The 27,929-nt window shown below is 57.5% G+C and overlaps 5 protein-coding genes across 5 annotated transcripts; 2 read left to right on the top strand and 3 right to left on the bottom strand.

The window, feature by feature from the left end:
- Positions 1-256: 256 nt before the first annotated feature.
- BKCO1_4300067 (uncharacterized protein) lies at positions 257-1,210 on the bottom strand (the record flags this gene model as incomplete). Its single annotated transcript, XM_020276025.1, has 1 exon — positions 257-1,210. One exon carries the CDS (start codon positions 1,208-1,210, stop codon positions 257-259), a length of 954 nt encoding a protein of 317 aa, XP_020128145.1.
- A 3,369-nt stretch (positions 1,211-4,579) lies between these two features.
- On the top strand, positions 4,580-8,122 carry BKCO1_4300066 (myosin heavy chain; the record flags this gene model as incomplete). Its single annotated transcript, XM_020276024.1, has 3 exons — positions 4,580-5,063; positions 5,137-7,519; positions 7,600-8,122. 3 exons carry the CDS (start codon positions 4,580-4,582, stop codon positions 8,120-8,122), a joined length of 3,390 nt encoding a protein of 1,129 aa, XP_020128144.1.
- Positions 8,123-11,429: 3,307 nt separating this feature from the next.
- BKCO1_4300065 (uncharacterized protein) lies at positions 11,430-13,295 on the bottom strand (the record flags this gene model as incomplete). The annotated part of the gene is made up of 4 exons (XM_020276023.1): positions 11,430-11,903; positions 11,965-12,776; positions 12,829-13,159; positions 13,206-13,295. 4 exons carry the CDS (start codon positions 13,293-13,295, stop codon positions 11,430-11,432), a joined length of 1,707 nt encoding a protein of 568 aa, XP_020128182.1.
- Positions 13,296-22,121: 8,826 nt separating this feature from the next.
- Positions 22,122-23,328, bottom strand: BKCO1_4300064 (geranylgeranyl transferase type-2 subunit beta; the record flags this gene model as incomplete). Its single annotated transcript, XM_020276022.1, has 2 exons — positions 22,122-23,270; positions 23,320-23,328. The coding sequence occupies 2 exons, from the start codon at positions 23,326-23,328 to the stop codon at positions 22,122-22,124; spliced, it is 1,158 nt and encodes a 385-aa protein (XP_020128181.1).
- Positions 23,329-23,760: 432 nt separating this feature from the next.
- BKCO1_4300063 (wd40 repeat-like protein) lies at positions 23,761-26,776 on the top strand (the record flags this gene model as incomplete). Its single annotated transcript, XM_020276021.1, has 2 exons — positions 23,761-25,456; positions 25,503-26,776. 2 exons carry the CDS (start codon positions 23,761-23,763, stop codon positions 26,774-26,776), a joined length of 2,970 nt encoding a protein of 989 aa, XP_020128148.1.
- Between the last annotated feature and the right edge of the window lie 1,153 nt (positions 26,777-27,929).

Below are 27,929 nucleotides of genomic sequence, written 5' to 3'. Positions count from 1 at the left end.
TTAGCCACAGGTACCTGCATCCTCCTCAGCCGATGATCTTCACTAAACTTTGGAACTCTGTGATCTCCAATTAAGCCTCTCGTATTAAACTTTCCCTGCTTTAAGCTACCCGTCCCCACTTGCCGTAGCGCCATCAATTGACTGAAAAAAATTCACATCCGTCGGGCCCTTTCGCACCAAATTTTCTGTTCCCCTCAGCCGCCAACGTCATCGCCATCCTGGTGGGCCCCTTTTCCTCTTCGCCATCTTCCCCTTTCTACCACGCATCCACGCTCGCATTGCCGCTTTCGTACCCCGCCGGCACCATGGGCGCGTGCGTGTAGTACTCCTGCAGCACGCGCTGCGCGTACGTCAAATCGTCGACGCACATGCCGCCGCCACCGGGTCCAATGTGCGGGCAATGCACCTCCGGCCGCAGCGGCACCATGTTCTCGTGCACCATGCGGCACAGCAGCGTGTCGCCGCCCAGCTCGTACGGCTTGCCGAACGGCTTGTCCCGCGTCAGCGTCGCGTGGCACTCGTCGAAGTCGGCGTACTGCCGGGTCTCGGGCGTCGTGCAGTGCGCCTGCGCCGTGTTGCAGATTGACGTTGCCAGCGAGTCTGCCAGGGCCGCCACCGTCGCGTCGTAGGTGGTGTTCTTGGCGCCGGCTGCCGCCTCGATGGTCGCGTCGAGCAGGTTCGCGAACCACCGGTACGTGGCGTCGTACTGCCAGATCTGGCCCTGTTCGTTCCACGTGATCCAGCTGTCGATCTCTACGGGGAAGGTGCCGAAGATGGCGTTCTTGAAGAAGACGATGGTCGCCGCGGACGAGATGTCCTGCGTGCCCGCGAAGTGGATGATGTCGTATGACACAGGCACGCCGAGCAGCGTCGAGCTGGTGCTGTTTTGGTTGGCGAGATTGGCGAAAAGGCCGAAGAGGTACTCGGTGTTGAGCTCCTGCCCGTCGAACCCGCGCGTGACATCGACCCTGCCGAGGACGTCGGGTGCGAGGAGCGTCGAGTTGATGGATGCGGCTTGCGCCGTGTTGTTGTAGACGAAGTTGTCCCAGAAACGGACCTGGAGCTTGTAGAGCTCGTCGAGGGTGAAGTTGGCCCTAGTGACGGGACTGACGTAGCCTTGACGCGTACTGAGAACAGAGTGACTTCCGTCAATGGCGCTGGCGAAAACAGCCAGCAGCATGGAGCAGACGACGAGGATTGAAGACTGCATTGTCGACTTCGTCTTGCTAGTGATGTCTTCCTGTGGTGATGAGCCTCGAGCCTTGAAGTGACTGGCCAACTGTGGCAGACACGGACTTTGATGAGGTTGAGACGATCTGAGAATCAACCTTGAGGCACGCAGAAAGTGGACGCTGGCGTAGATGAAAATGCTACGCCTTGACGGTGAGCTTTAAAGGTTGACAAACAGGTTGTGGGTGTATGTTAGTGTGTATGGTCATGTGCCTTGGACCCTGTAGGACGTACACCTCAGAGGAGGCAAAATGATCATGTGGAACCTCTGGCTCGTTCAACGAACACTTAGATGGTGGTGAAGACTGGGAAACTGACAATATCATGAAGACTATATATTTCTCAAAAGAGACCACCTGTTTGCCTAGATGACCATTTTGGAAGTGAGAGGGAGCCACAGAGCCAGATGCAGCCAATCACTCAAATCCACCCTATGGTCATGTATCACGATCCTGCAACATCCATCGAGGGCACACAGGCTGGAGTAATGGGAAAGCGGACAAAACTGAGGTCCGAAGGGAACCAGAAACGAGCCCAACGGCTAGAGGATTCCAAAGAAATTTGCTTATGGTTGCTTCCAACAAAGGAAAAGGGAACTGCGCGACGAAAGGAAGGAGGACACGGATGGAAAAGGAAAGGCCACCTGCCATCTTTGAGCTGACTTGTCCAATACCATGGCTGGAGTTATCGAGGATGTTATTGTTATGGGTCACGGTGGCACGAAACCTGATCGGCGCACTTGGACAACCTGTCTGCCTCTGTCGTGTACTTGGGCCCCACAAGTGAGCTTTGCGCTCCCAAAAATAGACGGTCCCTGCACTGAACTCGTTCGCGCGCATGAAGAGAGGGGTGCTGTCAGGCGAAGAGAGGGCGACCACGACCAGGAACCCAACCGTGGATAGGCATCGCGGCCGCGTGGATATGCCATGTGGTTGCGGGGCGTGTACGACGTCGAACTCAGGCCCTGTAATCACACACGGCAACCACCCATACAAAGGGAACCAAGGGAGGCCGCCCAGGGCCTCGTCATCGGTTGCAAGCGACCGGTCGGACAGACTATCCAACTCTAGTCGAAGCTAATGGCCCTGATCGTCGGCATGTTCCAGTTTGAAGCACAAAAGGTGGAACCGTGGGCGAGAGGTAAGGCGTTAAGAGCAGCTGTAAAGTGCAGTTCATTTCATGAGCGAGCACGGAGCCGATCGGAGAAAATATTCATGGAGGCTACGAGCTTGGCAGGCGGCTTGATGCCATTAGCTGGGATGGTTGGATCGAACTTCTCAAGGTGCTGATTGCAGGCGGCCCAACAGCGTGGAGACGACAAATTTGAGACAGGAGCAGACGACGACGGCAGACTAGTGGCGGTGAAGGCGGCCGCTGGAGGCGAGTCTGGGCTCCATCGCAGACGGCGCAGAAGCAAAAGCGAAACGGAGGGCTGTCCTGATCGGGTGCGACTGGCAGCAAAACCAAAACGGCGACGAGTACGGAGCAAGAGGTGTGAGGTTGGAGCGGGTGTTGCACGAACCTCTCGGCGAATTTACGTGGGCCCCACGCCGGCCAGCATAGCAGCACTCAGCAGGCCGTGAAGGCAAGGGTCGTGGGCCATCCCTGCCTCGCTAGCGACCATCCCCCCCACATCTGCGCAATGCTGCCGCATGGGTGACGTTGCTTTTCAATCCAGCGGGCCTAGAGGGGCGACGGGCGGGCTGCAGTGACCCGTAAGCAGCGCGACGCTGCGTTTTCGTGCTCGAGGGCGTCGGGTGGCTGACCAGGGCTGCGGCAGGCGTTCCACAGGTCGAGAGGTCGAGAGTTGCAGCAAGCCGAAGCCGTCCGGGAGCTCGATTCGGATATGAGCAAGCCGAGAAGGGGCGGCGTCCTCCGCAAGTTCCGCGGCAGTCGCTTGTAATAATTGGGAGCTGGATTATTACTCGCGGCGCCAGGTGCCAGCCCGCCGGTCAAGAGCTGCTATCGCTGCCCTCCACTCTTCTCCACGAGCCCCGCGTATGCGAGGCAATCGCAGTCTTGAGCAGCGCCGATCGACGGCCAGCTCTGGCGGCTCGTCAGCGTGCGCAAGCACCCCATGGTACGACGCGCCCCGGCAGAAAGTCGCCCGGCGCGCGGGAGCCTCCAACGGCAGCTAGTGCGCGGCCGCTGAGTCGCGAGGGTGGCCGACCCCTCCCGGATGAAACAGCAGTCTGTACGGCAGGACGGCCTAGGTAGGGGTGGCGCGCGGAGATCGCCAAGGGCGCTGGCTGGAAGCGTGGGAGCGTGGCAGGAAGCAGGAGGCTTGGAGGCGTGAGGCGTGCGGCGTGCAGCGAGCGCAGCCCGGCCACCTGATGATGTTTTTCTTCACTGCGGCCACCCCGGGCGCGGGCGGCGCGGGCGTTGCTCCGCCGGCGCCGTGGGAGCGGCCACACGGCCTGGCACACGGCCCTGGACGGATGCCCGGCCTGAGCCTGCACACTGCACAGGCGCAGCGCCGCGGCAGAAGGCTGGGCAGCTTCAGCTGCAACCACGACAGCGGCGCGACCGTTGCCGAGCCTGCAGCGCACGCTGGCCCTGGGCCCTGGGCCGCAACGGCACAGACACAGCCATCACAGGCATCCACCCAGCGCGCCGCAGCAATCAACCTGACGGCCCCGGCCCAGCCCTCCCGCGGCTGCTGAGTCGTCGCGGCTGTGGCCTCCCCCGGCCGCGCTCCCGACAGCACGGCGAGGGCCGCCCGCTGCCACCCGAGCACTCTGCCCACGATGGCCTGACCTCCTGCCATTTCTTCTTCGGGCCACACAGCGCTGTGGACTCTGGCTCCGCGCAAAGCTCGCATCGAGCGACCAGGATGGGCAGGGCTGAGGTTTTAGTCGTAGCCACAACGATCCTCCGGGGGTTGGAGGTATACATTTGCGGCCTGCTGCGCAAGCTCCTCGCGCCCCCCTCCCTCGCCCATGCCCAGGAAACCAGAGACAGACCTGACATGGTCCGCGACACGGTAGCTGAACAGGCTTGCGTCCACGCAACCCGCCATTCGCCCTCGCCATTGCCATAGTATTGCCTGCCTCGCCTGCCTCGCCTGCCGCGCCGCCCGCCCTGCCCTCGACGGCCAATCGCCTCTTGCTGCGTCGACCCCAGCGCCACGTCTGGGCTGTCTCCACGTCCGCCCTCTTTTATACGCCAGCCGCGCGACTACTCCACGACTCCAGAGGGCCTGCCCGTTCCTGGCGTCCTCCGCTTCCCCTTCCAGAAGGGACCAGAGTTCCCACTTCCTGTCCCCATCCGCACCACCCGCGATCCCCCGAGCCCCGACCCACCGCAACTGCCCGAATTTTGCTAGAGCTTTCCTACTCCAGTAATCGCCATGGCCAACCACGGGAGTTCCGCGGCCATGGGCGCCCTCAGTCTGTTCCCGGCGCCCACGCGCCAGCACACCGCTTCTTCCACGACGTCAAGCCGACGAGAAATCGCGCGCGACGGTGGAGCTGCCTCGCCGCAGCAGCACTCGACCAAGGTGTCGGAACTTAGTCATCTCGCCCTGGTCAAAGGCCAGCGCGACACCATCCGCACCGAACTGCGCGCCACCCAGGCCGCGACCCAGGAAGCCCAACAATCCGTGTCGTCGCTGCGCAAGCTCGCCTTCCGCCTTGCGGTGCGTATCAGCGTCAAGGAGGCCAAAGTTGCCCAGGCTGCCCGCAGCCTGGCCAATTCCCGCCGCCATGACTACGTACACAGCCGCAGGCATGAGGGACGCATTGCGCAGCTTCAGGCTACCCTTGCTTGCCATGAGCAAAGGAATCGGGAACTGCTTCATAATCTGGAACAGGCTGCTCAGCTTACTATACAGTGTACGTGTGGAACCGCAACTGTCTCCATGGTTCTTGCGCGTGGCTGCTAACGCATGCCGACATAAACGTTTAGCACAGCAGCAGCACCTGTCGTCAAGCCGCCGCCCGCTCTCCTACGTCCCTACTGGCCAGCGCCCCATCTCGCCGCCGCTGACCTCGCCGCCCTCGACTCCGCCGCCCTCGCCGCCAGCTAGGATCTCGAGCCGAACCTCTCAGACCACACCAAGGCGACCATCCGACATTGTCGCCGACCTCACCGAGATCAGGACCACCAACGAGCGCCTGATCAAGGCCAAGAAGGAGTCCGACCATGCCCTGCTGCTATGCCGCTCGCGCATAGTTTCCCTGCAAGAGGACTTCCACCAGTCCCAGAACCATGTGCGCAGCCTGGAGAAGTCCAACGACGGCCTGGCGCATATGGTCAAGGATTTCGAGGCCAAAGTCCGCACTCTTGAGGAAGAGAGAGCTCGCCTCGAGCGAGAGCTCCAGTCCACTCAAGAGAAGCTCATCGTCTCTTCCAAGACCGAGGGAACCCTACGTGCCGAGCTTGAGGAGCACAAATCCAGGATCGCCGAGTTGGAAGCAGAGTGTGAGACGAGTCGTTCCCGCATCACCGAGCTGGAGGAGTCCTGGTCTCACATCGAGGAAGACCTCTCCGGCTGCAAGCTTCAGCTCAAGACGTTGGAACGCGACCGTCTGGCACTGCAAGAAGAGCTCTTCGTTGTCCGCAAAAGGCTATCCACCTCGGACAGGTCGCATGCCGACCTGCAGGAGAAACTCGCGAGCAAGGAAGCGGACATCGCCAAGCTCCGCGAAGAGCTCAAGCACGGTCAAGACAGCGCCGACGCTCTCCAGCAGACTGTTACCTTCTACGAGAATGCGGCTCGTGAATTGCAAGCTAAGATCGCGGCTGCCAACGGTGCCATGACCATCCTTGAGAAACAACTCGAAGTCGCCGAGTCATCCAAAAAGAGCATGTATGCCGACATGGAGCAGCTCAAGGAGTCGAAGAGGGAGACAGAGCAGAAGCTTCAGCATCAAATCCAGGCTCGCACCGCTCTTCAGTGGGATGTCAACCAATTGGAACAATCCAAGACCCGGCTCAACCAGGAAATCCAGCGTATGCGAGCCAGGATCGAGAGTCGCAACCTCGAAGAATCCGAACTGAAGGACCAGGTGACAGAGCTCCTCAAGTCACGACGGAGTCTGCAGAACCAGCTGCGTGAAGCGCTGCGTCAGCTGGATATCGAGGAACAGAAGAACCCCGAGGCTGCGGATGAACTCGAGAGACTGAGGAAGTCCAAGGAAGAACTGGAAGCGAACTTAGCCCAACTGAAGGACACGACAGGTGGCCTGCACGCCGATCTCCAACTAACTAGAAAGAAACTCGATACCACGGAAAAGTCGAGGACGGAGTTGCAAGAGCAGTTGGAAGTCTCGCAGAAGGCGAATGACGGCCTAAGAGGTGATGTGCGTGCCCTGAAACTCTCCAAAGCCCATTTGGAATCCGACTTGAGCATGGCCCTCCAGTCCCGAGCAAACCTCGAAGCGACGGTCCGCGCGAATAGGACGAAGCTTTTGGTTGCTGAGACTAACGAAATCAATCTCCAGGCCAAACTTTCCGCGGCGGAAGAAGAGGTTGCCAAGCTTCGCGCGCTTGTCACTGAAGCCAGACGCGTCGAGGGCAAGCTGGAAGCTCGCATCGCCGTCGCCGAGGAAGAACTGTCTGCTGTGAGGAAAGCGAACGAGGAGCTTGAGACTTTTCTCAGCGAGGCCCGCGACAACCTCGACGACGAGACCAAGGCCAAGCTAATCGCCGCCGAGGAGCTCCGGGAAAAGTACCAGAAGAAACTGTCGATGACTGAAGAGGAAATCCACAGACTCCAGGCCGAGAACAAATCCCTGGACTTGGAGATCGAGAGGAGGGACCACGACATCGAAGAACTTCGGAACCAGGAATCCAGCCTCAGTGCTGAGCTTCGCTCCAAGGATCAGTGGATCGGGGACCTCAACCAAGCCAACGTAGAGTTCGCCCAGGGTATGGAATCCATCGAGTATGAGTTGCGCATCCTTCGTGAGACCAAGAAGACGTTTCAGACAGTGGTGAAGGAGCTAAGGGAGAGGGGCACTCAACTTGAGACTCTGAGAGAGTGGACCGTGGATGATGGTCCGGCTCACAGCGGGGACAAGCCGCTTCCCCACGCTCCTCACAAGATGAGAAGGACATCCACGTTGATTTCAGAAGAATTCCGCCCTTCATCTCGGGCCTCATCCCATCGATCCTCGGAGGGCGAAGATGATCTTGACGCGTGGGCGAAGGAAGTTGAGCGTGTTCGCTTGCTCCGTGATGAGACCGTCATCCAGCTGAAAGGTCTACGTCAGTCAGAGTCGTTGCTGCGGAAGAACCTGAAGGCCAGTGAGATGGAACTGCAGCGGCTTGGTACCCATCAGCCACAGTACGTCTCTGCTTTACGAACTTCTTTTTTTTTTTTCAGCTTCAGAATGTCAGCGCTAACGAGCTTTGCGCACAATATAGGCACAACCCTCCACCAAAGAAGAACGTCAACGTCTTTCGCCGCGTGTTCCAGTGGAGCTCGCGCAACAACAAGACGAGCGGCCAGGTGTCGTGGAACAAGCCCGCCAACCAGCAACAAGCCGCACAGGGTATGCAGAAGGCAGGTCTTTCCGTCGGTCGCGTCCCAGAAGCGCGGCCATCGGTGGACGTGCGGGGGCAAATTGGCGGTGGGAGAGGCGGCGACATCTACTTCGATATCGAGTCGCGGACGTGGAAGACAGTAGATGAGGACACAGGCGCAACTCTGACGCCGGTGCGCACGCGGAACATGAGCAGCCCCAACCCGCACGCAATGACGGCGTCACCAGCGTCGACAGTGCCGAAGTCGCGCAGCGGGACCCTCACGAAGGGACGCAGGCCCACGACCCGAGGCAGTGCTAGCAGCGGCAGCATTGGCAGCGGGCGTCGGGTAAGAATCGCTGAGCCCTTCGACGGGGAGAAGCTCTCCTGGGGAGGAAGGATGAAGAAGAGAATGGGGTTGTAAGAAGCGAGGCGGAGACACGTAACTACGGAGATATCCCGTCTGGCTGTGGAGAAGCCAACACTTTCCGCTTCTATGGCGTTAACATCACGGTTTCCTAACGGATCGGTGGGGAGGGAGGTAATGGTCATGCGATACACTTACCAAGTGGGAATGAGAATCGCGACGCTCACGACTGTACCAAAAAAAATAAACAACAACCAGGAAATTGGGAGGAAAGGGAACCCTAGGATCCGATCGTTTTTCTTTTGTTTTTTTTTTTCAAGGGCAGGTGGATGGGAATGAAGCGAAACGGGCAAGGCAAGGAGGTATACTTATTAGAAAGCTCGCCACCATCAGCCCCCAACACGGACACGCCGCATTTAGTTTCATATCCTCTGGAATACCAACCATCAAGACTTTTCCTTCTCTGTTTGAAACATTGAGGCTTTTTTAGTAGCTTTTGGGTGCTTTCTGTCAGCGGTCGGCTTCCGCACATTGAAACTCCGATCAGCTGATGGTGGTGCCGTGACATACGTAACTTCGGCACAGCAAGCAGGGAACGTGACTGCGGATGATCTGACGGGGACGTTACTCGCGGGACGGCGGGCCAATTGGAGAGCGGAGCGACCGGTTCTGAGATAGAGCCTCTTGGGTTCATCCCTGATGCGGCGGAGGGAGAGAGGGAGTGGCTTGAACGGAGAGCGGCTTGTAGAAGTATGCTTCTCCGCTGCGGCTGAGCCTCGCGACGGCAATCTGGCCATCCGGAAGGAGTTCCGGACCCTAAAATCTGCAGATGCGTAGAAAGGCCTGACTCGACGGCGATATTGGTGGCGGCTGAGAGAGCGTGTGCTTATCGTCGAGGACTCAGTCGTACCCACCCGCCGCCGAGAACGTGAGGGGAGGCGGAGAGCAAGCGGTTGCGCCGATCTATCTGTATTTTTTTCCGTCTGTTCTCCCGCTTCTGTTGTGAGAAAAAATCATTGTGCCTATGTGTTTGTGCGATCTTGTCTTTGTTCCTCTCTCTCTTCAAGGTTTCGTCAGGCGTGCCGTAGCTGATTCGGGATGAGACCTGGAAGATAATATATGTGTTCGGGGTTGTTCCACGCGGGTGGTGTGGTTGGACGCCCTGCGCGGTTCCGCACCGCCTCGGAGCAAGGTTTGTCCCGTGCGAGCGGGGGACGTGAGATGGGGCCTTTTTGTTGTAATTGCTCGCTGAGCTTTCCCCTCTTCGTATAGGTGCGATATAGGGGCAGCCAATGGGGTGATGGGCGACTTGATGCTTGACTTGTGGCGGGCGGGTTCTCGAGCTTCGCTATTCCATTTTTGGCTATTGATGATGAACAGGGCGAACATGGAGAAAATAGATGCATTCGACAAAAGAGCTTCGTTATCTCTCACTATCCCGTGCATCCGCCATTCACCTTACTAGGGTCCGAGGTAATTTTGTATTTCGCAAGCTGAGATATTTTTGTCCGAAAGCGTTGTGGTGTTGCCTCTTTTTTTCCCTTCTTCTTCCCCCAATACATGTGGCCCTTTCTTCCAAGAAGATTAATCGCAATAAGCAACCCCAAGAAAACGAAATGCGAGTGGAGTCAAGTAGCTGGAAGGAGGCTGATGAACGTTTCGTCGACAGTACAACGGCAGACTGAACAATTGAATCCTGGTCATTGGCGAGGGGGGTTCGATAGCATTAGAAGAAAGCATGTTTAGCACTGGGGCTCTTCCTCCAGACAGTGTTGCGAATCAGATTCTTGGATGGCCTGGGACGATCTCAGCCGGGCCGGCGGCTACAGTTGGGACCGAGGTCTCCCGTTGTGCTGGGGGGCGGGCCGGCCCATTGCCGGTTGGGAAGAGCGGCGCGACAGGGACACGGCAGTCGGGCCCGACGCTTGCCCGTTCCGGCGCTACGGATCTCCACATCCCTGCCACTCCCGAGTCTCGGTATGTCATGTGACCGGCACCTGCGTGGAAGGTGGGTTGTCAGAGCACCCTCCAGCGCCTTGGCAGCTCAAGACGGTTTGTCAGAGACTAAGCAAAATTGGCAGCGAGTCCCGCTCGGCTGATATGTGGACCACCAAGGTGGATTTGGAGAGCTTGGACAGCTCATCGCGGGGCGAGTTCTGGAAGCAACGACGGCGGACCAGAATAGGCCCGAGGAGCTGAAGCAAAGAAATCAGCCATGGTCGGCAAATTCACAGGGATCCCCTCCAGTGTCGCAAGAGAACAGGAACAACGAGGACGAGCGTTTGATCGACACCGGGAGAGGCCTAGAACAAAAGACGCACGGCGACGCCGAGAAAAAAAAAATGAGGAATCAAAATGCCGAGAAGATGGAAGTCTCCTAGATGAGCAGGCCTATCGGTTGTGCACAGTCATACGCCGGGTGTACTTGGCCTACTGTTTTCATCGATGGTGGCGTTAGGGGGAGCCGGCGATGACTTCCAGCTGGGAGATGGCCGGAGTCGAAGTGACGGAAAGAACAGTAGTGTGTGCAGAAGAAGATTGCGGCTGATTCGGCCATGCAGGGCGCAGTTCCAGCGGCGTGCCGCCTCAGCGAAATGCCGCCTCAGCGAAATGCCGCCTCAGCGAAATGGAGATTGATGAGAGGGGCAAACAGACAGCTAGGTACACCGCTAGCGATGGCGCAGGAAATTTCCGGGCAGCAGCGTCGAATCCTCCAGCGCTCTGACGATAAGGAATCCCCTGCGCCAGGTTTGCAGCGCACCGACCGGACGAGGAGAAACGTCTCGCCGAGTCCCGCCTGCCGCAACCCCCACTTCCACTCTACCTCGAACACTCTGACGTCCATCGCCCTCGCCCTGTGATCTCTCTGTCGTCATAATCCGCTGACCTGCCTCCGCTGCGGCGGCATCTCCGGCACCCGTGTGCTGCCTGCAAGTCGAATCACATCACCGCGGCGCTTGTCAAATCAAATGGACGAATGAGAATCATCGCTAGTTCATGTTTCGAACATCTACCACTTCCTGTCTAGAGGGGCCACATCCCGTGGCCAACGCCCGCCAACGCCCAAGGAACAAACATCTCGCCTCCATGTGCGCCGTTAATGAGGAGAATGACACGGTCGGGGGTATCGCCACGAAGAAAGAAACCAATTCTTGGTATGAGAAAGCAAACTCTGCCAGGGCCGTTACTGGGGCGTGAGAGAAAGAAAAACAACAGTAAAAGAAAGGAAAACAACGCCGAGGCCGTACGGAAGCCTCTGGTCAGCCAGAGCAATCCGGGACCGAATAGAAATTAAGGTAAGTAGCGTAGTCGAGGGAATGTCTGGGCGAACAAGCGGGCGTCTTCGTAAGCTGCGCGGCTACGCTCAGCAAGCAGCCTCGCACATCTTGCCGATGGCCTGCTCGATGTCGGTGAAGAGGTTGAGCACGTGGCCGTCAGCGTAAATTCGGATCGATTCGACGTCCTTGCGATCGACGCGAGGGGGGCTCTCTCCACGCTCCGCCTTGACCGGGCTCCGCGGTGGAGTCGCCTCGGCCGCGTCGCTGACCGGCGACGTGGGCGGCAGTGTTATGGCCGCCGCCAGATGCTCAAGCAGCTTTTGGCGGATCCGAAGCCTACGGTTCTCCGCCTGCTCGATCTTGGCCATCCAGTCGTCAATCGAGTGGTCAAGCTCCACCAGAGCTTCTTCCTGCTTGAGCAGGCTTTCGCGAGAGAAAACAACCGTCTCGCTCCTCTTCAGGTACGAGATCATGCGAGAATGCAGCTTTTGCCTGCCTGCACGGAGAGATTTGTAGGTTTTGCGCAAGTAGTCGCAGCGTTCGTCAAGAGCGCGCATTTCCTGTCCAGTCGTCAGTAAACAAATTCGAGTATCCGCCGCCTCAATGTCGCCACCGACTCACCTTGGCAAGAGAATTAACATCCCGGGAAGATAGAACCTCGAACTTCTCGGCCTGCTCGACAGCCTTGCCTCGCAGCTTTTCTCTCTCCGCAGGGGCATACTTGACGGGAGCCTGGCGGACAGAGACGCCCTTCGGAAGCTTCCACGTGTCGGCACCCTCCTTCTCCGACGAGCTCGTTGCCGAAGCCGAAGCTTGACGGCTGCGTTCGCGGGTTGTCCTGGCGATGGGGCGACCCCGATCCATGATGGACTGTTCCGACCTCTTCCTGTGGTGTCCACGGCTGGTGTCGCGCCCTCGCACAGTCCGCTCCGGAGAAGCGCACTCGGGGATTCCGGTAATGGGTGTCGTGTTGGTCGGAGGCTCATTGCTGTTGCTGTATCCCATGGCGGAATCGTTCCGGACCTGTTGGCGCATGGCCGGCGAGGACTTCTTCTTGTACAGGGAGGGCGATTTCGGGGGAACTTGCGGGGGAATGTCATCATCGTCATCATGCTTCACGTTCGTATCCACCTTCAACTCGGGCCTGGCAGGTGGGGCAGGGACGTTCGTCGGGCTCAGGATGGGCGACAGAGGCTTGACAGCAGGGGGGTTTCGCTCGAAGTCCGGCTTGGGGGTTTCGGATCCCTGGGAGCTGGGGGACATGGGCTTCTGCTGGGGCGGAACGAAGGCCGGACCAGTGACGCAAGAAACCATGGCGTCACCGAACGGGTTGGCGCGCCAATGGGTTGCGGGGGCGCTTCCGGATCTCTCGTGGCCGGGGCTCACTGGAGGTGGTTGTCGGATAGGCGCCGGTGGCCTGCCCGGGATGGTTGCTTCCTGCATGTCAGCCAAGCGCCGGAAACGACTGGGGTAGTGTCGACCTACGGGAGTCCATCAAACCCTCCTGGAGGGTGGCCATTGGCGTGGGGGCCTGCAGCTCGGGCACGCTGACCTTTCTTCGCCTCGACAACGAACCGTGTCTGCTGCGGGAAGCGCAGCCGTCGTTGGTGACGATGGCGTCGCCCATGGCGGTTGCGGAGCGCTGGACGGAGAGGGCCATCTGCTTCTCGTGGGAGAAGTGGGCGCGGCTGTGCTGGGCGGGGGTCTTGTTCGAGGGCCACAGCTGGTATCTGGGCTGGCCGCGGCGGGTGGACTGGGAGCGGCTGGGGGGACGGCTGCTGGTCCGGCTGTCGGGGCGCTCGGGCTCCTTGGGAGACTTTGTCGTCAGCAAGGCGGGAGGGAGCGGTGTGGTCCAGACTTACCATCCTCGGAGCGGCGGCGATGTCGTCTGATATATGCATCTGGCTTCTGTCCAGCACGCTCTCCCGGATGCAGTTGGCGATGTGTGTCATGGTAAGTCTGCAATCCACCGGGCTACGTCGTAGTGAGACTTGAGACGTTACGGGTGGACCCTTCCCTGCGGAATGGCGCTTGGGATCCGGGAGCTTTAAGTTGTGGCAGCTAATTACAAGGGATGCAGAGAAGAGAACCCTGGCTGTCGAAGGTACCGGGTCGGGGGCGATCGTTGCCCTCTGGAGGATCTTCCCGGAAGGGAACGAGAGCCGACTGATCTGAAACACGACGTCGACCCGAAGGCGCGATTCGTGGGGTACTGTGCAGAGGGCAGGCCGGCGCTGATGCAAGGAATCCCTTGTCTTAACACGCCGTGCTATCCCGCCTGCCCGCCGCCGCCGCCGCGCGCGCTAGCCCGAAAGCGCCGCGTTTCGCCCTACCAGCACAATTATTGCGAGAAGGGAAGCCACGGTTCCTGAGCCTGGCCGGCTGGCGGCGCCTGCTCGGGCTGCCCCACGTCGCTGACCGCTCACAGCAGGCAGCGTGCGTAGTAGTAGTGCTGTGTAGTGTGTACGTACTGTGGACATGGGACCGCCCTGGGACCGCCATGGGCCTGCCATTATCGATAAGACTCAGACCTCGACAACCACCAGCACCTGCCCTGCCTGCCCTGCCTGCCCTGCCCGCCCTTGCCCTCTTGGGCCGGCTAGTCAGTCGCCGTGTGAAGCGGTGCAGCGGTGCAGCGGTGCGGCCGGCGTGCAGCGTGCAGCGTGCAGCAGGCCAAACAGGCAGAAAGCGCAGCTACGACGGCGGATGTCTGGGTGCCTGGAAACAGACACGCTCTGCACCGGGCTGCCACGCGCGAGGCCAGCCAGGCTGAGCCGTTGATCTTGCGGAGCCTGGCCGTCCTCGCTTCGCCTCGAGCCCCGCCTTTCTCTCGGATCCTGACACCAGCGAACCCGGTCCCTGCGCGAACCCCCCGAATAACGCTCTTCGTGCACACCGTCCCATATGCCGCTGCCCCTATAGCGCCCGCCGTCTGGCGCCCAGAACCTGCGACACGCCCGCGCCGCCCGCCGCCGCCCTGCAGACCCTCGAGCCCTTCTGTCTGCGGGCTCAAGAGTGCTAAGCTTCGTCTGAAGCCGCCGGCAGCCTAGCCCGCATCGGGCGCGCGTGCACAGGCGCGGGAGCTTTCGTGCGATAGAGTCCGCTCGAGCCTCTGCTCGCCAACCCTGACTCGAACCGTCGACACCAGCCGCAGTCCTCCAACCGAGCCGGGCCCGCGCTCACCCCGTTGCGGACGCCGCCATCGCCCTGCTCGACTCTTCGGGCGGTGCCTGTTGCCTGTTGTTGCTGCTTGCCCTGCGCCGCGCCGCCCAAGCTGCACACATGGCTGCGCTGCCCGTCGCCCGCCCGCGTCGTGGATCGCTCGCAGCGGAACCTTCGCCCCGGCAGCCCGCCCGCTCTCACACCACGGCGATCACCCCTAGGCCCCGCACAATCACATCGTGTTGCTGCACCCAAGGTCACAAGGCAGCGTTGTTCCAGCTCCCCTCTCGGCCCGCCCGCACTAGTCCCAATCGCGCATCCTCAGCTTCGAGTTCGCTGCCGTCCCGCCACGAGGCCATCATCGCCATGAGTGCCACGATTCCGCTCTCCGCAACCGTCCGGTACAGGTGATGGTGGCGGTGCCTGGCATGGCATGGCGCATGGCGCATGGCGCATGACGAGAAATCTCGCTGCGCCGTGGCTGGCAGGACGCCTCGGTGACCTCTCTCAGGTCAGCTCGGACTGCTCGCACAACCTCCGCCCGGAAGCGAGTCTATATACAATGCTATGTAGCAGCACAGACTCGATTCCGCTCCCTGAACCCGAATGCGACATTACTGGTCCGCGGCCGCCGGCTTTTTGCTGACGAGCGTGGCGCTACAGTGCAGCTCCGGGAAAGTCCCCGAGCGCGCCGCTTCGCCCTGTTGAGATGAAAGTCGGGCGTGCTCTACACATCACTCCTCCAGCAACGGCAATCACGATGCCCATCATGCGGTACGTTCCATTGCTGTGTAGACGCATTACCCGCTCGCTTGATTCGACCCAGGGCAAGACGCAAAATCTCTTCACCGCCTGCTTCAGATACATGTCCCACAAGATGAGAGGAATATCCAGCTTGTATGTACACGGCTTACATGTGCCGGACATTAGCTCTCCTGCGGACTGGCCACGCACCTGCAGCATCACAGGATGTGCTTGCGAATGCTAGACGAGAGCACGGTGGCCCGCAACGATCACTCGCGTCATGCGCTGTCCGCCCGGGCCATGTCATCGCCCACCGCATCACTCTCACAGACCCATCCAAATCCTTCGATCGTGAAAATGGGCCCATTGGATCTCGTACGGCAATGCGATGGAGTTGCGCAACCGGTGGATCTGTCTTGCGCGGCCGGGGTGCTCGTATGGCTGCTGCGGACGCGGCGTCACGGCTTCGGCCTTTGCATCACTGACCACAGCGGCGGGGGAGCTCGCGCACCCTCTGGGCTCCAGCTTCCAGCCCACTGGCGTTCGCGGAAATTTTCGAAGCTGCACCATGCTGAAGAATCTCGTCGGTCCTGCGCCGTTCCAGCTATAGATCCTACAAGGCCTGTCGTGACGGAAATAGATTACGAGGACCGGGTCACCCCTGCGCATGAGACGTGTCGGCCGGGTCCTGGAGACATTTCACAGCTGAGAAACGTAGCGGTGACAGCCCATTCACTTCGGCCGTTCTCTTCGTCGTTGGCCGTTGCTGTCCTCCGCTCGTGGGCCCGTGGAGCAAGAGCGTGCGGTGGAGACTGCAGCTGCAAATTCTGCCCGGAATTGCCGACGTAGCCGCTCGTTCGAAGTGTTCCCAGAGAGGCGATAAGGAAAAGTTGGCAGCGCCATCTGCGTGGGCTGACTAAGGGGCTGACGCCATTCTGTGCTAAAACAGGAGTAGAAAGAGAAGACCATCAAACAGCCTAAGATGGGGCGTCGCAAAGCACTTGCGTACCTGTCTTACCTTGGGGTTGGCGGATATACCACCGCAGCCTATAGCCAGCAGACGGTTCCAGACAGGATCCGCCCTGACGGAACATTTCTTGCAGTGCAAATCAACGGCACAAGGATGGGAGTAGCGAGTGCGGTCCGTTTAGAGCGCGGTATATGCGATGACTTAACGAGCACAGTGTTTGTGTGACGCCGACTGCCTCAACTACACGTGGACGCACGTGGGAAGGTCCCTGCTTCCCCGGCGGGTCGATCCTGCCAGCAAGCCGAGAGGCCGGTTCGGATGGCGAGTACGGAGTGCGGATACCTGGAGTCCCTCGGGGTGGCACAGCAGCACTCTTCGCTAAGGCTTGATGGGCAACTCTGCATCCGCAGTTCCGCACAGGCCATGATTCCCTTGGTGATATCGGCCGGGAGCTGCCACGAACGGTGCAAGGCACATATTATTCCAGCCTTGCCATCACAGCCTAAAGTGTTAGGTACTGGCCGAAGTCGACTCTTGGAAAACAGGGTGCGGTCTGTGCAGGGGGGGCGGGGCTAGCGCTACTGGGAAACAGGTCCAGCTCAGATGGCAGAAGGCAAGTCTCCCCGTCCCCTCCCCGCTCTTGGCATCTGTCCGCACAGCAATTGTGTCATGTCTCCAGGGCGACCCTTGACTGTGCCACGAGGAAGAAGGCCTGTCAAGTCGTTCCGCAGACAGTCGTGCTATAGGGTCCACAGTGCCGATCCGCGCTGCATCAAGAGACAGGTGCGACACAGAGCTCCGTGTGGGACACCACCGGTCAAGAGTAACAGATCATAGCCAGGATCGCTGGACAGATCCGGGTGTAGAACCTCGTGGCCGCTAGCGATTTATTGAAACTCGAATTCTCGAACTGATCTGCGTGCCAGCAGCTCTACGGCGAATGAGAGGGCGCTCGACAGTCGCAGGTTTGCAACGCACATCGCGCCAAAATAAAGACCTGCCCTGCCCTCGACAAGGTAGGAGTCCTGCTGCGCGATTTGTTCAGATCCTTGGCCACAGCACACACCGGTTCAGTAATCGTCCTTGGAGCGCCTACAGGGTCTACTTCCACACCAGCTCCGCACCTTATCGTCACATGCATTACGGCATCGGTGCGTCATCCATCACATTACTCCCGTCCATGCCGCTCCGGCTTTGGTCACTATCAAATGCTAGCATCAGCCAAGAGTCGGGTGGCTATAAGGTGGTTCATGATGGTATAGCAGATAACGTTCTGCTCGCTGATCGCGATGATATGGCCTATTCGGGCATCCTCAACCACGCCGGTGGTAATTTCCAATATCGACGGCTATCTGTCGCAAAGTAGTCACAAAGGTTCATCGCAATACCCGTCTGCTCAGATACGACCCGTCACACCGACTGCCGACACCGCCGAGCCAGTCACGTCTGGGCGCACGCCAGATGCCCCCGCATCTCCTCTACTGATTCCGTGGTGCGGCTGCCTGCGCACTGGCGCGAGGTTGATAGCCCACACGGACCTTGTCGCGGTCAACTCATTCCTTGAGGGCATCAGATATTCATACTCCACAATCAGTTGCATTCTGGGCCATCGAAGAATTTGCACCTCGGCAACTCCAATCTCTCTCCGGGCATCGTAGGCAATGATGCCCAATCCAATTGCCCCACGGCACGGTCCTCCAGAGGCTACTGGGTACAGAATGTCCTGAGTGGTATGGTCGATGGAGTTACGGGCGAAAGGATGGGATATACGAGGTGTGCAGCAGCTCCGCGAGGAGACTTCTGGCCTCGTATGGAGACGCACTTGGGTTGCTGGCACACCCACTACGGATAGCGCAACGGGTTGCATTCCGCATCGGGAAGATGGCGCGGGCTGAAGAGACGGGGCTGAAATTGGTGTGCCATGCTCCTAGTACCTAGGTAGCACACCTCGACAGACCTAACTGGTCTCACGGAGTCGAAGCTTCAAGCGATATTTAGACTCCAACCCGCACAGAGGCTGCGGACACGTCCGTCGTGATGGTGGAGCCCTGGACTTTGCCGGCGATTCTGGAGCCTCGATTTCAGCCACCTTCCGCACCACCCACAGGCTCAGATTGGGCCAAGGACCAGGTAGCCACCGATATACGAGAAGAGGAGGCGTTGTTGGCTTGGGTGTTTTTTTTATCTTTGCTGGTTTGGTCTTTGCTAAGTCTCACTAGGAACACGCCGGGGGCGGTCGTGGCTGGCTGCTGCAAGCGAGAACCAACCTACGCCGGTGCCACACCCGGCGCCGGCCCCAAGTTCCCGAACCGCGCGAACCAGAGTGAGTGAGCACCTGACCATGTGCGGATCTCCCGGTATAGGTACCAGCAACCCAGGGCGGAAAGGTACGGCGCGCCGGTCATCTTAGCCGGCGGCGGACCCGATCGCGGAGACGTCGCAGTCTGGACGGATTTTTGACACACTCGTCAGTACTTGAAACCACGGACAATCGCCGTCAGAGTCGAAGCAGGAACCGGTAATGTCTCCGCTTTGTAGTCAGGCACCATCTTTCTCTTCATCGACTTCCTGCGAATCAGATCTTGGCTCGTATGTATGTACATCACTGCCTAAGTTCCATACCATCCATACCGCACCGCGTGTAATGCTCAAATTCAACGTGTACCGTTAGACACTCTGCGCTTCTTGATTCCCAAGTCCTCGCCCCGTGAAAATCTGGTTTCATTTTCCTTCCACGGGAGTAATGACCGGTTACAACTCTATCATCAATTTTTTTTTATTAAATTCCTCTCACCACTGTGGACAATAGCTCTCCCACTGTAAGCTTATGTCACAGATGGAAAAGAAAAAAAGAGGAAAGGCCGAAAAGAAATGATTACATAAGTCGGAGGTTTCGACATACGAGAATGTCTCACTCTCTTTCTCTCAATGTCTCTCAATGTGGAGGAGCGATTTCCTCCGACAAGTCGCCGTGTTTACCCCTCCTTTGCTATCATAGTATCGTGATACTAAGAAGAAGGGAGAAACCTATAAGAGCGGGTTTATTAAAACACTGTGGACCGCGGAGTCCAGTTTGCTTTTGGACTTTCACAATCTGTCGCTCGCCGCGCATTGCAACATCAGCGGGACCCTTAGCCAGAAGGTGGCCGGAATAATAACGAGATCAGAAAAGAGTTGGACGCTGGATCGGGAACGCCAGAAATTGCAACCTGCAGTCCATGTCGTGCTCAGTCACGCAACCAGATGAAGGGGTCCCGGGACGATTCAGCGCGAGTGGACGGCCGGAGGCTCAAGGAGTCAGGGGAAGAGAGGGGTTAAAATGCAGTGAGACACAGCCTCGTGGTCGATGCTGTCGTACGACAAATGGCCACTGCAGTTCCGCCCGCCCGCCCGCCGCCCGCTTGCGGAGCGAGATGAGGGTGGGTGGAGATTGACCGTGGAAAGCGACATTTGCTCCCGGGGATCGCTCCCGCATGCAGGTTTGGGGAAAAGACGCGAGATAGGGATGTGGTAGCCAAATGTGGGGGAAAAGCCAGCTAGGGGGCGGCTGGGAGAGGCGACGGGGGCCGTTGTTGGTCGTAGCGTTTTAGGGCGGGGGCTGCCCACCATCCCCGAGCATTTGTTGCCTCGCTCGATTGCCATCGTTGGTCGCGCCGGGGCGTCTAGCGCGGCGGGCCGTATAGGCGTCTGTGTCAGTCGAGTGGAAGGAGGAGCCGGTGGGTGGAAAAGCCAAGAATTACTGACTAAGGTGGGCGGAGAGGAAGGCGTTTAGTGTTTTGACACCATCTCAAACGTCAGCCTGTACGCATGCTCCTTTGCCTTGACGATGTGCCGGTCCGCGCGGATGGTATACTTGCATGAGAAAAATATAACTGCGCGGACATTGGAGTAAAGGGTGAGGAGGTACACAATGATCCCGCAAAGGGCGCCGGCCAATGCCTGATGTTGATCCCTCGCGGAGACGACTCAAGGTACTCTGAGCGGCCACAGTTGTCCGAGTCTGCATCTTCGACTTGTCTGTGCCCCTGATCATCCTCCTGAGATGGCCACGCTTTGCTTCTTTGCGCTGAGCATGGCTAACCAACTCGAGGCTCCTGGCTAGAGCCTTGAGAGCGACAGTGCCTCGGTCGGGTGTCTTGAATGGAAGTACCGGGCAATGGTCGAACCCAACTATAAGTTGGAGATAGCTAGAGCAATGCAGCTCAATGGCGTAGATAACGAGTCGCAGCACAAAAGGTGAAAGAAGAGGCCAAGGAGAGAGAACCCTTGCCCGTGGCAGGCCTTCTATTTGACATAGCTACTATTGTGGAGCCGCAATCGAGGAGAAAGGGCAACATGAAGCGAAGTTAATTTTCGTCCAACCTTGCTGTCTTCCCCTCTTGCCGTCGCTTGCCCTCCAGATGAGAGTCAGCGACGGCTCCTTAGAGGGGCCGAATACGAGAACACCCCTGCTCATAGGTATGGCTGACGGGCAGCGGAAGGGCGGGAACGATCGGATGTTCGTGCATGTTCCTTACCTTCAGCATTGCGAAATAACGAGACGCTCGTTGCATACGTTCTCATCTAGGCCTTTGCCGTCTCGCTTTGGTAGTCCCTGATCTCGATCGCAGTGGCCATTTGTCATATTTCGGTACAAGGTCGCATGGTGTTGAGGTGGAGACATTAACGCTCAATTAGGCAAAGCTACCAAGTGACGACACGCGCAAGTGCCAAAGTTTAATCCTCGATGGCAGTGGGGACAAGCACTATGCCGCGATGAGTAGGAACATCGGTTGATTAGGCGAGCCGGGATGTGCTGGCAAGGGCTCGTTGGAGCCATCCATGTCATCACTACCTTCAAGTCTGCGACAGCTGGCCAACAGTCGCATGTCAGTAATGTCGCATGGGAACAGCCATCCGCGTAGCGTGCGACGGCCAGCCAAAGGACCACTGATTGAAGGGATATAGTGTGCGAGTCCTGGAAGGGGAAAGAACAGAAACTGGGCCCTCTTCACTTCTCCACAAATCAGGCACGTCGACATGATTAATGTGGCTGAGTGTTTGCAGCTCCCAGCATCTGGAACAGTTGCGCACCCACCAGCATGCAATCCATTCCACCCACTTGCCCTTCATTCATGCTTCAAGTCCTCGGCCGAGGCCCTCCCAAGCGAGGGCCAGAAATGGACTGTCTCAAAGGCGATCTTGCGTAGAGTGCAGACATGGGCTAGATCGACGCCTGCAAGCCGGCTTCCGATCCAAGACAATCTGTTGATTCTGCGCCCTGCATCAACCATGATCCATGTCAGCTCGGGGACTTCCTGAAAGAGCCTTTGGTGCAGGAGTCTGCGGCGATCGTGGGTTTGGGTGACCGCTGATGTGCTGATGCCAGGCTATATCGCTATTACTGTGTAGCTGCACGTCGTTGACGATCACCATCTTCTCCATTCCGAAAGAAGCGCCGCGCTGCGCCGCAACCGTACGATTCGCGTGATCTACTTGTCGGAGCCGCCTCAAAAGCCTTGCCCTCAGTTGGGCCCGTGAACCTTGAGCAGGAGCATCCCTGAAGAACAGTGTCGCGAAGCGTAGCGCCCGGACGCCGGAAGTAAAGGTCCCGGTTGTCCGCATCTGTAAACCATTGGCTTGATTGCACTCCAGAGTTTGTACAGAAGACAGTCCAGAACGCAAGAACAACGGTTGAAGTTTGCCATTTGGACATGGCGGTATAGTGTGAACTCTCAATGGACTTTTACATGCGTTTGGAAACCAAATGATCGAATGTTCTTCATTAGACCATTGGAATCGGCAGGTTCTAGCCATGGCCGTGAGCTGCTTGATATTGACTCTTGTGATATTAAACTTCACGTCCCCAATGCAGGTGAGAGAGTAGGAAGGCATTGGAGCAAAACGTGTGGCAGTGATAGTACTAAAGCTTCAGCTTTTTGCTAAGATCTTCCCACCGTGCTGAGCGGAGAGGATCAAGCTTCCTCAATTGAGACAACCATTCAGTCATCTCGGTGGCGAGACCAGCGTCTTCTTGTTTCGCCACCTTCAGTGCTGCCGCGGTCTCCAGCAGAGCCTGATAGATCCACTTGCAGTCTTCTGCTCCATCAAGCATTTCTCTGATGCTGTCAAGCTCCTCTTGCAAATAGGCGACCCGCAATCCGTCATCGACATCCAGAACGATACGCGCATTGCGAGGGCTGTCTTGGTCGAGGGTGGCCATGAGGAAGGTGTGGTAAAACCACAAAGATTGGTCGTAGGGGTCCGTGTACAAGGCTCCTTGAATGAGCTCGAGCTCTGACTTCATGAACTTCCGACGCGCCGCGCCGTCTGCATTGCGTTCATCCAGCAGACGGGGGATCAGTTTGCTGCGGTTATGCCAGGCGGAAAAGTTGGACAGGTTGGTCTTGATCATCTTCGTGGTGTACTCGAACTCGGGCTCGACCATGCTCGCACTCTTGGTGTCTTGGGCTGGCAGCTCTTCCAGATTCAGGACGACGAGTCTTCTATAGTTCCAGCCGTGGAAGTTGCGACTATCCCGGCTCAGCATCTTGCCGACCAGACCGAGCTCTTCCTGCCACAAGCGCCGGGCATAGCCGGTAGGCAACAACTCGGTAGACTGCTGCAACAACCATATCCTATGGTTCCATATCCAATAGCACTTCGGGTATTTCAGGATGAGAGGGACGAGAAACTGGAGGTCACCGGTGATGTGGTCGAAAACCAGCTGCTGGCCAGATGAGAGTCCCTCTTCCGCCGACGGGGGCGATGCTAGGGCGTCTTTGAAGATGTGCTCGAGAATCAAGCGACGGTGGTTCCATACGGTGTAGTACTCGGGGTTCTGGGCGAGGAGTTTGGACACCTGGGCCAGCGATTCGGTGGTGTATTGCCTCTCAGCAATCTGCACGAGGCCAGTCAGTCGCACGTGCTGGGGTGAGACAGGGGCATTGTGCTTGCTTGCTTTCGCGTTGACTTGGGAGACCAGCTCGTTGTATTTCTCTATTTGGTCGAGCTCCTTCTGCTTCTGCTGCTCTGAGCGGTGCTGGACGGACTGGGTGCGCGGGGCGCCGTGCTGCTTCTGTCAGGACGTGGCGCAAGGCAAAAGGGCAGGCACGACGCACGCTAGCCATTTCGACGGTGCGATCGCAGTGGGCGAGCAGTAATGAAGGGCGGAGACGGAGCAGGCGCTTGTTGTTGCCTCGAGATGCGGCGGCTCCTTCTCCGACGCGTCGCTGCCCCACCGGCCACGACTTATCGCCCGTCCCGCCCCCTTGCCCTCTTGCCCTTTTGCTCTCTTGCTCTCTTGCTCTCTTGCCTGCTTCCTGTCTGCGCCTCGACAAACACCCATGAATCCACGGACGCCACAGGTCTAGCGACCAATATCATTATTAGACCTGGCTGCCTGATCGTTTGCTTCAGTCCCACCGTCAAGACGCCTTACCGCCTTGATTTCCTTCCGTTTTACTTCCCAGCTTGAGCTCCGCATCGGTACACGCTCAGCCTAATCGCGGCCTGATCTGCAGCATCAGGTGCCATCTCAAGGATTGCCGTCCATCCTCACCATGGAGCCTACGAAGCGATCACAAAAGACCTTCATCCCGGGCATTGTATCCGACCTCGACTCGTCCTGGAGAAGATGCTATCGCAAGCTGAAGCTGGGCAGGGTACCTCTCTTGAGCCCTAGGGCAACTCCTGGCCCAGACGATGGAATGGGCGCTAGCAGCTGTCACACCGGCTCATCATCCCCTTCCGATTCGCTCACTAAAAGGAATCAACTCGCTCCTCTCGAGAATGGCGACTACTTCAGCTTTGATCCAGTCTCTGGCAAGCTGAACCCAATGCCCTCGAGGTCATCGGCTGAATCCGTCCATTTGACGAAGCGACGGCCCATCCTGTCTCCGACCAGCAACCATACGAGGCACGCCTCCTGTTGTGCGTCCGAGAAGTTGAACTTCTACCCGCAATCTACCTCGTCAAAGAGCATCCGCTGCTTCAAGAAACACCCAACGGCCGCCGCAAAATTCAGACGAGGGTCACCTCCGCGCTCGCGTCACCAAATTTCGTACGAGAATGATGGCGGCTTCCTTGAAAAGTGGAACCGCACCCAGCTGGATGGAATGGATGAGGCCGGAAGATGCCCCCTGCCTACTCCTCCACATTCGCCCCCATTTCCAAGACTTGAGGGAGCCAACGATAGCGAGTATACCCAGGAAGCGGATGCGGATGGTGATATTGTTCTCCCAGATGCGGATGAATCATGTCCATCCACCCGTCTCCGGTGCCGTTGGAGGACTTCGCCCGGAAGTTCCATGTCCATCGACATTGACCTCAAGCCTCCGGCCAATGTGTGCTGTCCCGATCCGAATGAACAAGACATAGACATGTCACCGCCTCTTGTTCCAACTTCCCCAGCAATCGAGCCAATGCCTCTTCCGGTGAAAGAGCAAGGAAGTGGAGCCCTTAATCCTCTTTCGCTCAGCAGATGGGCCCCCGGAAATGAGTCGAGTCGCCGGACCCGAGTTGCCAGCAAGCAACTCGATCGATTCATATTGCCGCGGAAGTCACCGAGAAGCTCCCGAGAAAGTCTTCGGCTGAGCACACAAGCTGCGAACCTGTCGAATTTCGAAAAGACGACACGCCAAAGGCATCCGGCATTTGACCCATTCAGTCGTCATGTACCGAGGAGTACCAGGGTTCAAGATGCATTCCAAAGCCTACAGACACAGAATTCCGCGAACGGGAGTCACTCATCTCTCCTGGACTGGAACAACTCTTTGACGCTCAGACACGGTCCACGGCGAATCAGCGATGGAGCAGTCTGGAATGTCGGAGGGTCAGGTGTCGTAAACGACAGTGTGTCCGGAATTCCTGACGGCCGAGGCGGCATGCTTGCGAGTGGGACAAATGCACCATTACATACCTCTATGTTCTTGACCGAAGGGGATCCTGTGAGCGAGCAGGAAGCCCATGAGAAGCGGCTTGCCTTTGCCATGGGAATTGATCAGTCGAGCCGCATTCTCGGCTCATTCGAAGACCGTGCTAGTTCTAACCCAACCACACCATCGAGGCCATCCTGGACAGTCTCAAACCAGAAGAGTCCGGAGTGGGTGGATAACGAGTGGATTAAGCGAGGCTCTCTGACAAGCGGTCTTTCTCAGGCGGCATTTTTGATTCAACGACATCATGCTGACAACGACAACAGGAAGCAGAAGGAGCTTGAAAGAGAAGAAGCCCGTGCCAACCATCCCATTCAGATATGTTGCTGCTCTGTGCCATTGCATTTTTTGCTAACAACCATGTACAGTCCTTGATGCGCCTCAGCTTAGAGACGACTTCTACTGCTCACTCCTTGCGTACTCCCATACCGCAAAGTGTCTTGCCGTCGGCCTTGGATGCAACGTCTACTTGTGGTCAGAAACGCAGGGTGTGGGAACACCTAAGAGTATCAATGACCCCCACAACTCACATGTGACGTCGTTGTCTTTCTCTTCAGCCGAGGGTGGTCAGAGTGTTCTCGCCATCGGCCGCGCTGACGGATCCGTTGCTTTGTGGAGCGTCTTCGATGAAGAGCCTCGTTTCAATTCCCAACAGCCGCACCCAATATCTTGCGTATCCTTCGGGACAAATACCGTCAGACGATCCTCAATCCGAGATCCAGCGATCTTTGTCGACACTGAACAGTTGCTGATCGGGGATGAAGAGGGGAACGTTTATTTTTTCTCTGTCGAATGGCCTGACAGCACCACTCGCGATCTTTTTGATTGGCCTGGAGAGATGACACTTCTTGCAGGACTCAGAGTCCACACCCAACAGATATGCGGTCTTGCTTGGTCACCACAAGGTGAGTTCTTCGCCACAGGCGGCAATGATAACAACTGCTTTCTCTTCGAAACCAAATACGTTCTCTCCGTTCTTCCGGCATACCAGACCATGGGCACCCAGCGCTCCGCTTCCGGCTCCCATCATTCCACAGTGAGGCCCAGCAACGGGTCTGCTCCTTCCCTTGATTCAAACGTCGCGAAGCACAAATGGTCGTTGAATGCCGCAGTCAAGGCCATGGCTTTCTGCCCTTGGCAACGTGGCCTTCTTGCCATCGGCGGTGGATCCAACGACCGTTGTATTCACTTCTACCATACCTTCTCCGGTGCTTGCTTAGCTACAGTCGACTGCAGTGCACAGGTGACTAGTCTCATCTGGAGCACTACTCGCCGCGAAATATGCGCTACATTTGGCTTTGCGCAACCAGAGCACCCTTTTCGCATTGCCGTTTTTAGCTGGCCAGCGTGCGAGCAACTCGTTGCCATCCCCTGGACAGACGAGCATCGTGCCCTTTACGCCATATCGTATCCAGGCGGCCCGAACGATGGACGCACGAAGGGTGAGGGCGGCACATGGTGGAGCCGAACTCAAGTTGAGGGGTGCATCGTGGTTGCAACAAGCGATTCGACTATCAAATTCCATGAGGTATGGAGCGAAGAGAGGAGAAGACCTAAGCGCATGGTAAGTGGCCTGGGTGGCAGTGAGATCCTGGGTGAGCTGCATGGGATGGACAACGAGGGGGAAATGGTGATTCGTTAGACACCCCCGACAGTTGTCTCCCTTTGAACGAGTTCGTTGATTGTATTAGCATGTCGGAAGTTCGGTTTTACTTAACACTATTGATAGGAGGGGCAGAACATTCATTCGATCCCTCATTGCTCAATACAACTCACCTAGTCCCTTTGCATCATGCTCTCTCAAATGTAGTATGACCCTATTAAAGAAACGTCTCGCACATTCCTCCTTGTGATACTACCTACAGATGATGGCTCGTGCCTTGGGTCTGAACAATCTCCCACTCCTAACCAATGTATTCCCCAAGAGACTGCTTACTTACGAAGCCCCCAATTACTTCGGTTGGGTTTAATCGCAACCCCTCAATACCGAAAAACTAAGGGGAAAGAGCAAATATGTCTGCGATATGGCATGCTCGTTACTGAGATCTCCTGCCGTACAATGCATACTTCTGCAATATTTACAGGGGCCATCTAAATTCTCAGTCGGGCTACATACTGAGAAGGCCATTTGAAAAGAAACATGAGGAAGTGAGGTCAAATCTGAAAATTCCTGATTGCTAGATCCAAGCGCAGGTCTGGATTTCCGGAGTTGAATGGGGGAAACAATATCTGAAACCACGGCACAGATCATCAATGCGCTGGTGTGCGATTGACGCCTAACCAACAAAGTGATTGGATGTGGCGCGGTAGTATTTTAGACAAGCTGGATGTATCCCAGTACCAAAATAGTGATCCTTGCAGGATCTACAAGATAGTTGAGTAGGTGCGCTGTAGTGATGGGACTGGCGTTTTCAGTTTCTTGAACCGGAAAGCTAAAAGTCAAAACAGCATGGGGCCCGCAAACTTTAAATGGACGTGCCGTCGATCATTTGAAACTTGCTTGTCGCCTGGTTTGTGAAGCCAGCAATCGAGACGTGAAAGTGCACATGATCATTAGAAGAGCCCCTGCATCACGGCAATAGTCTCCCAAAGAAACCGGGAATTCTTGACTGAAATTCGGAAGGTTGATGCGTTGGTGTATATCATTCCATGATTCTGTACGCCCGCATTCAACCAATTGATGACCCCCCGAAATGCCCATGCCTTCATTGAAACCCGGTATATCGCATCTGCTTTTTACCCCCATTCCGAAGCGACGTTTTTCTTCCTCAACCCACATATCATGCCCCGGCATC

Source organism: Diplodia corticola, assembly GCF_001883845.1.
Source record: "Diplodia corticola strain CBS 112549 chromosome Unknown scaffold43, whole genome shotgun sequence".
Taxonomy (NCBI): domain Eukaryota; kingdom Fungi; phylum Ascomycota; class Dothideomycetes; order Botryosphaeriales; family Botryosphaeriaceae; genus Diplodia; species Diplodia corticola.
The sequence above is the reverse complement of the archived record's forward strand: the minus strand, read 5'-3'. Positions and strand labels throughout refer to the sequence as shown.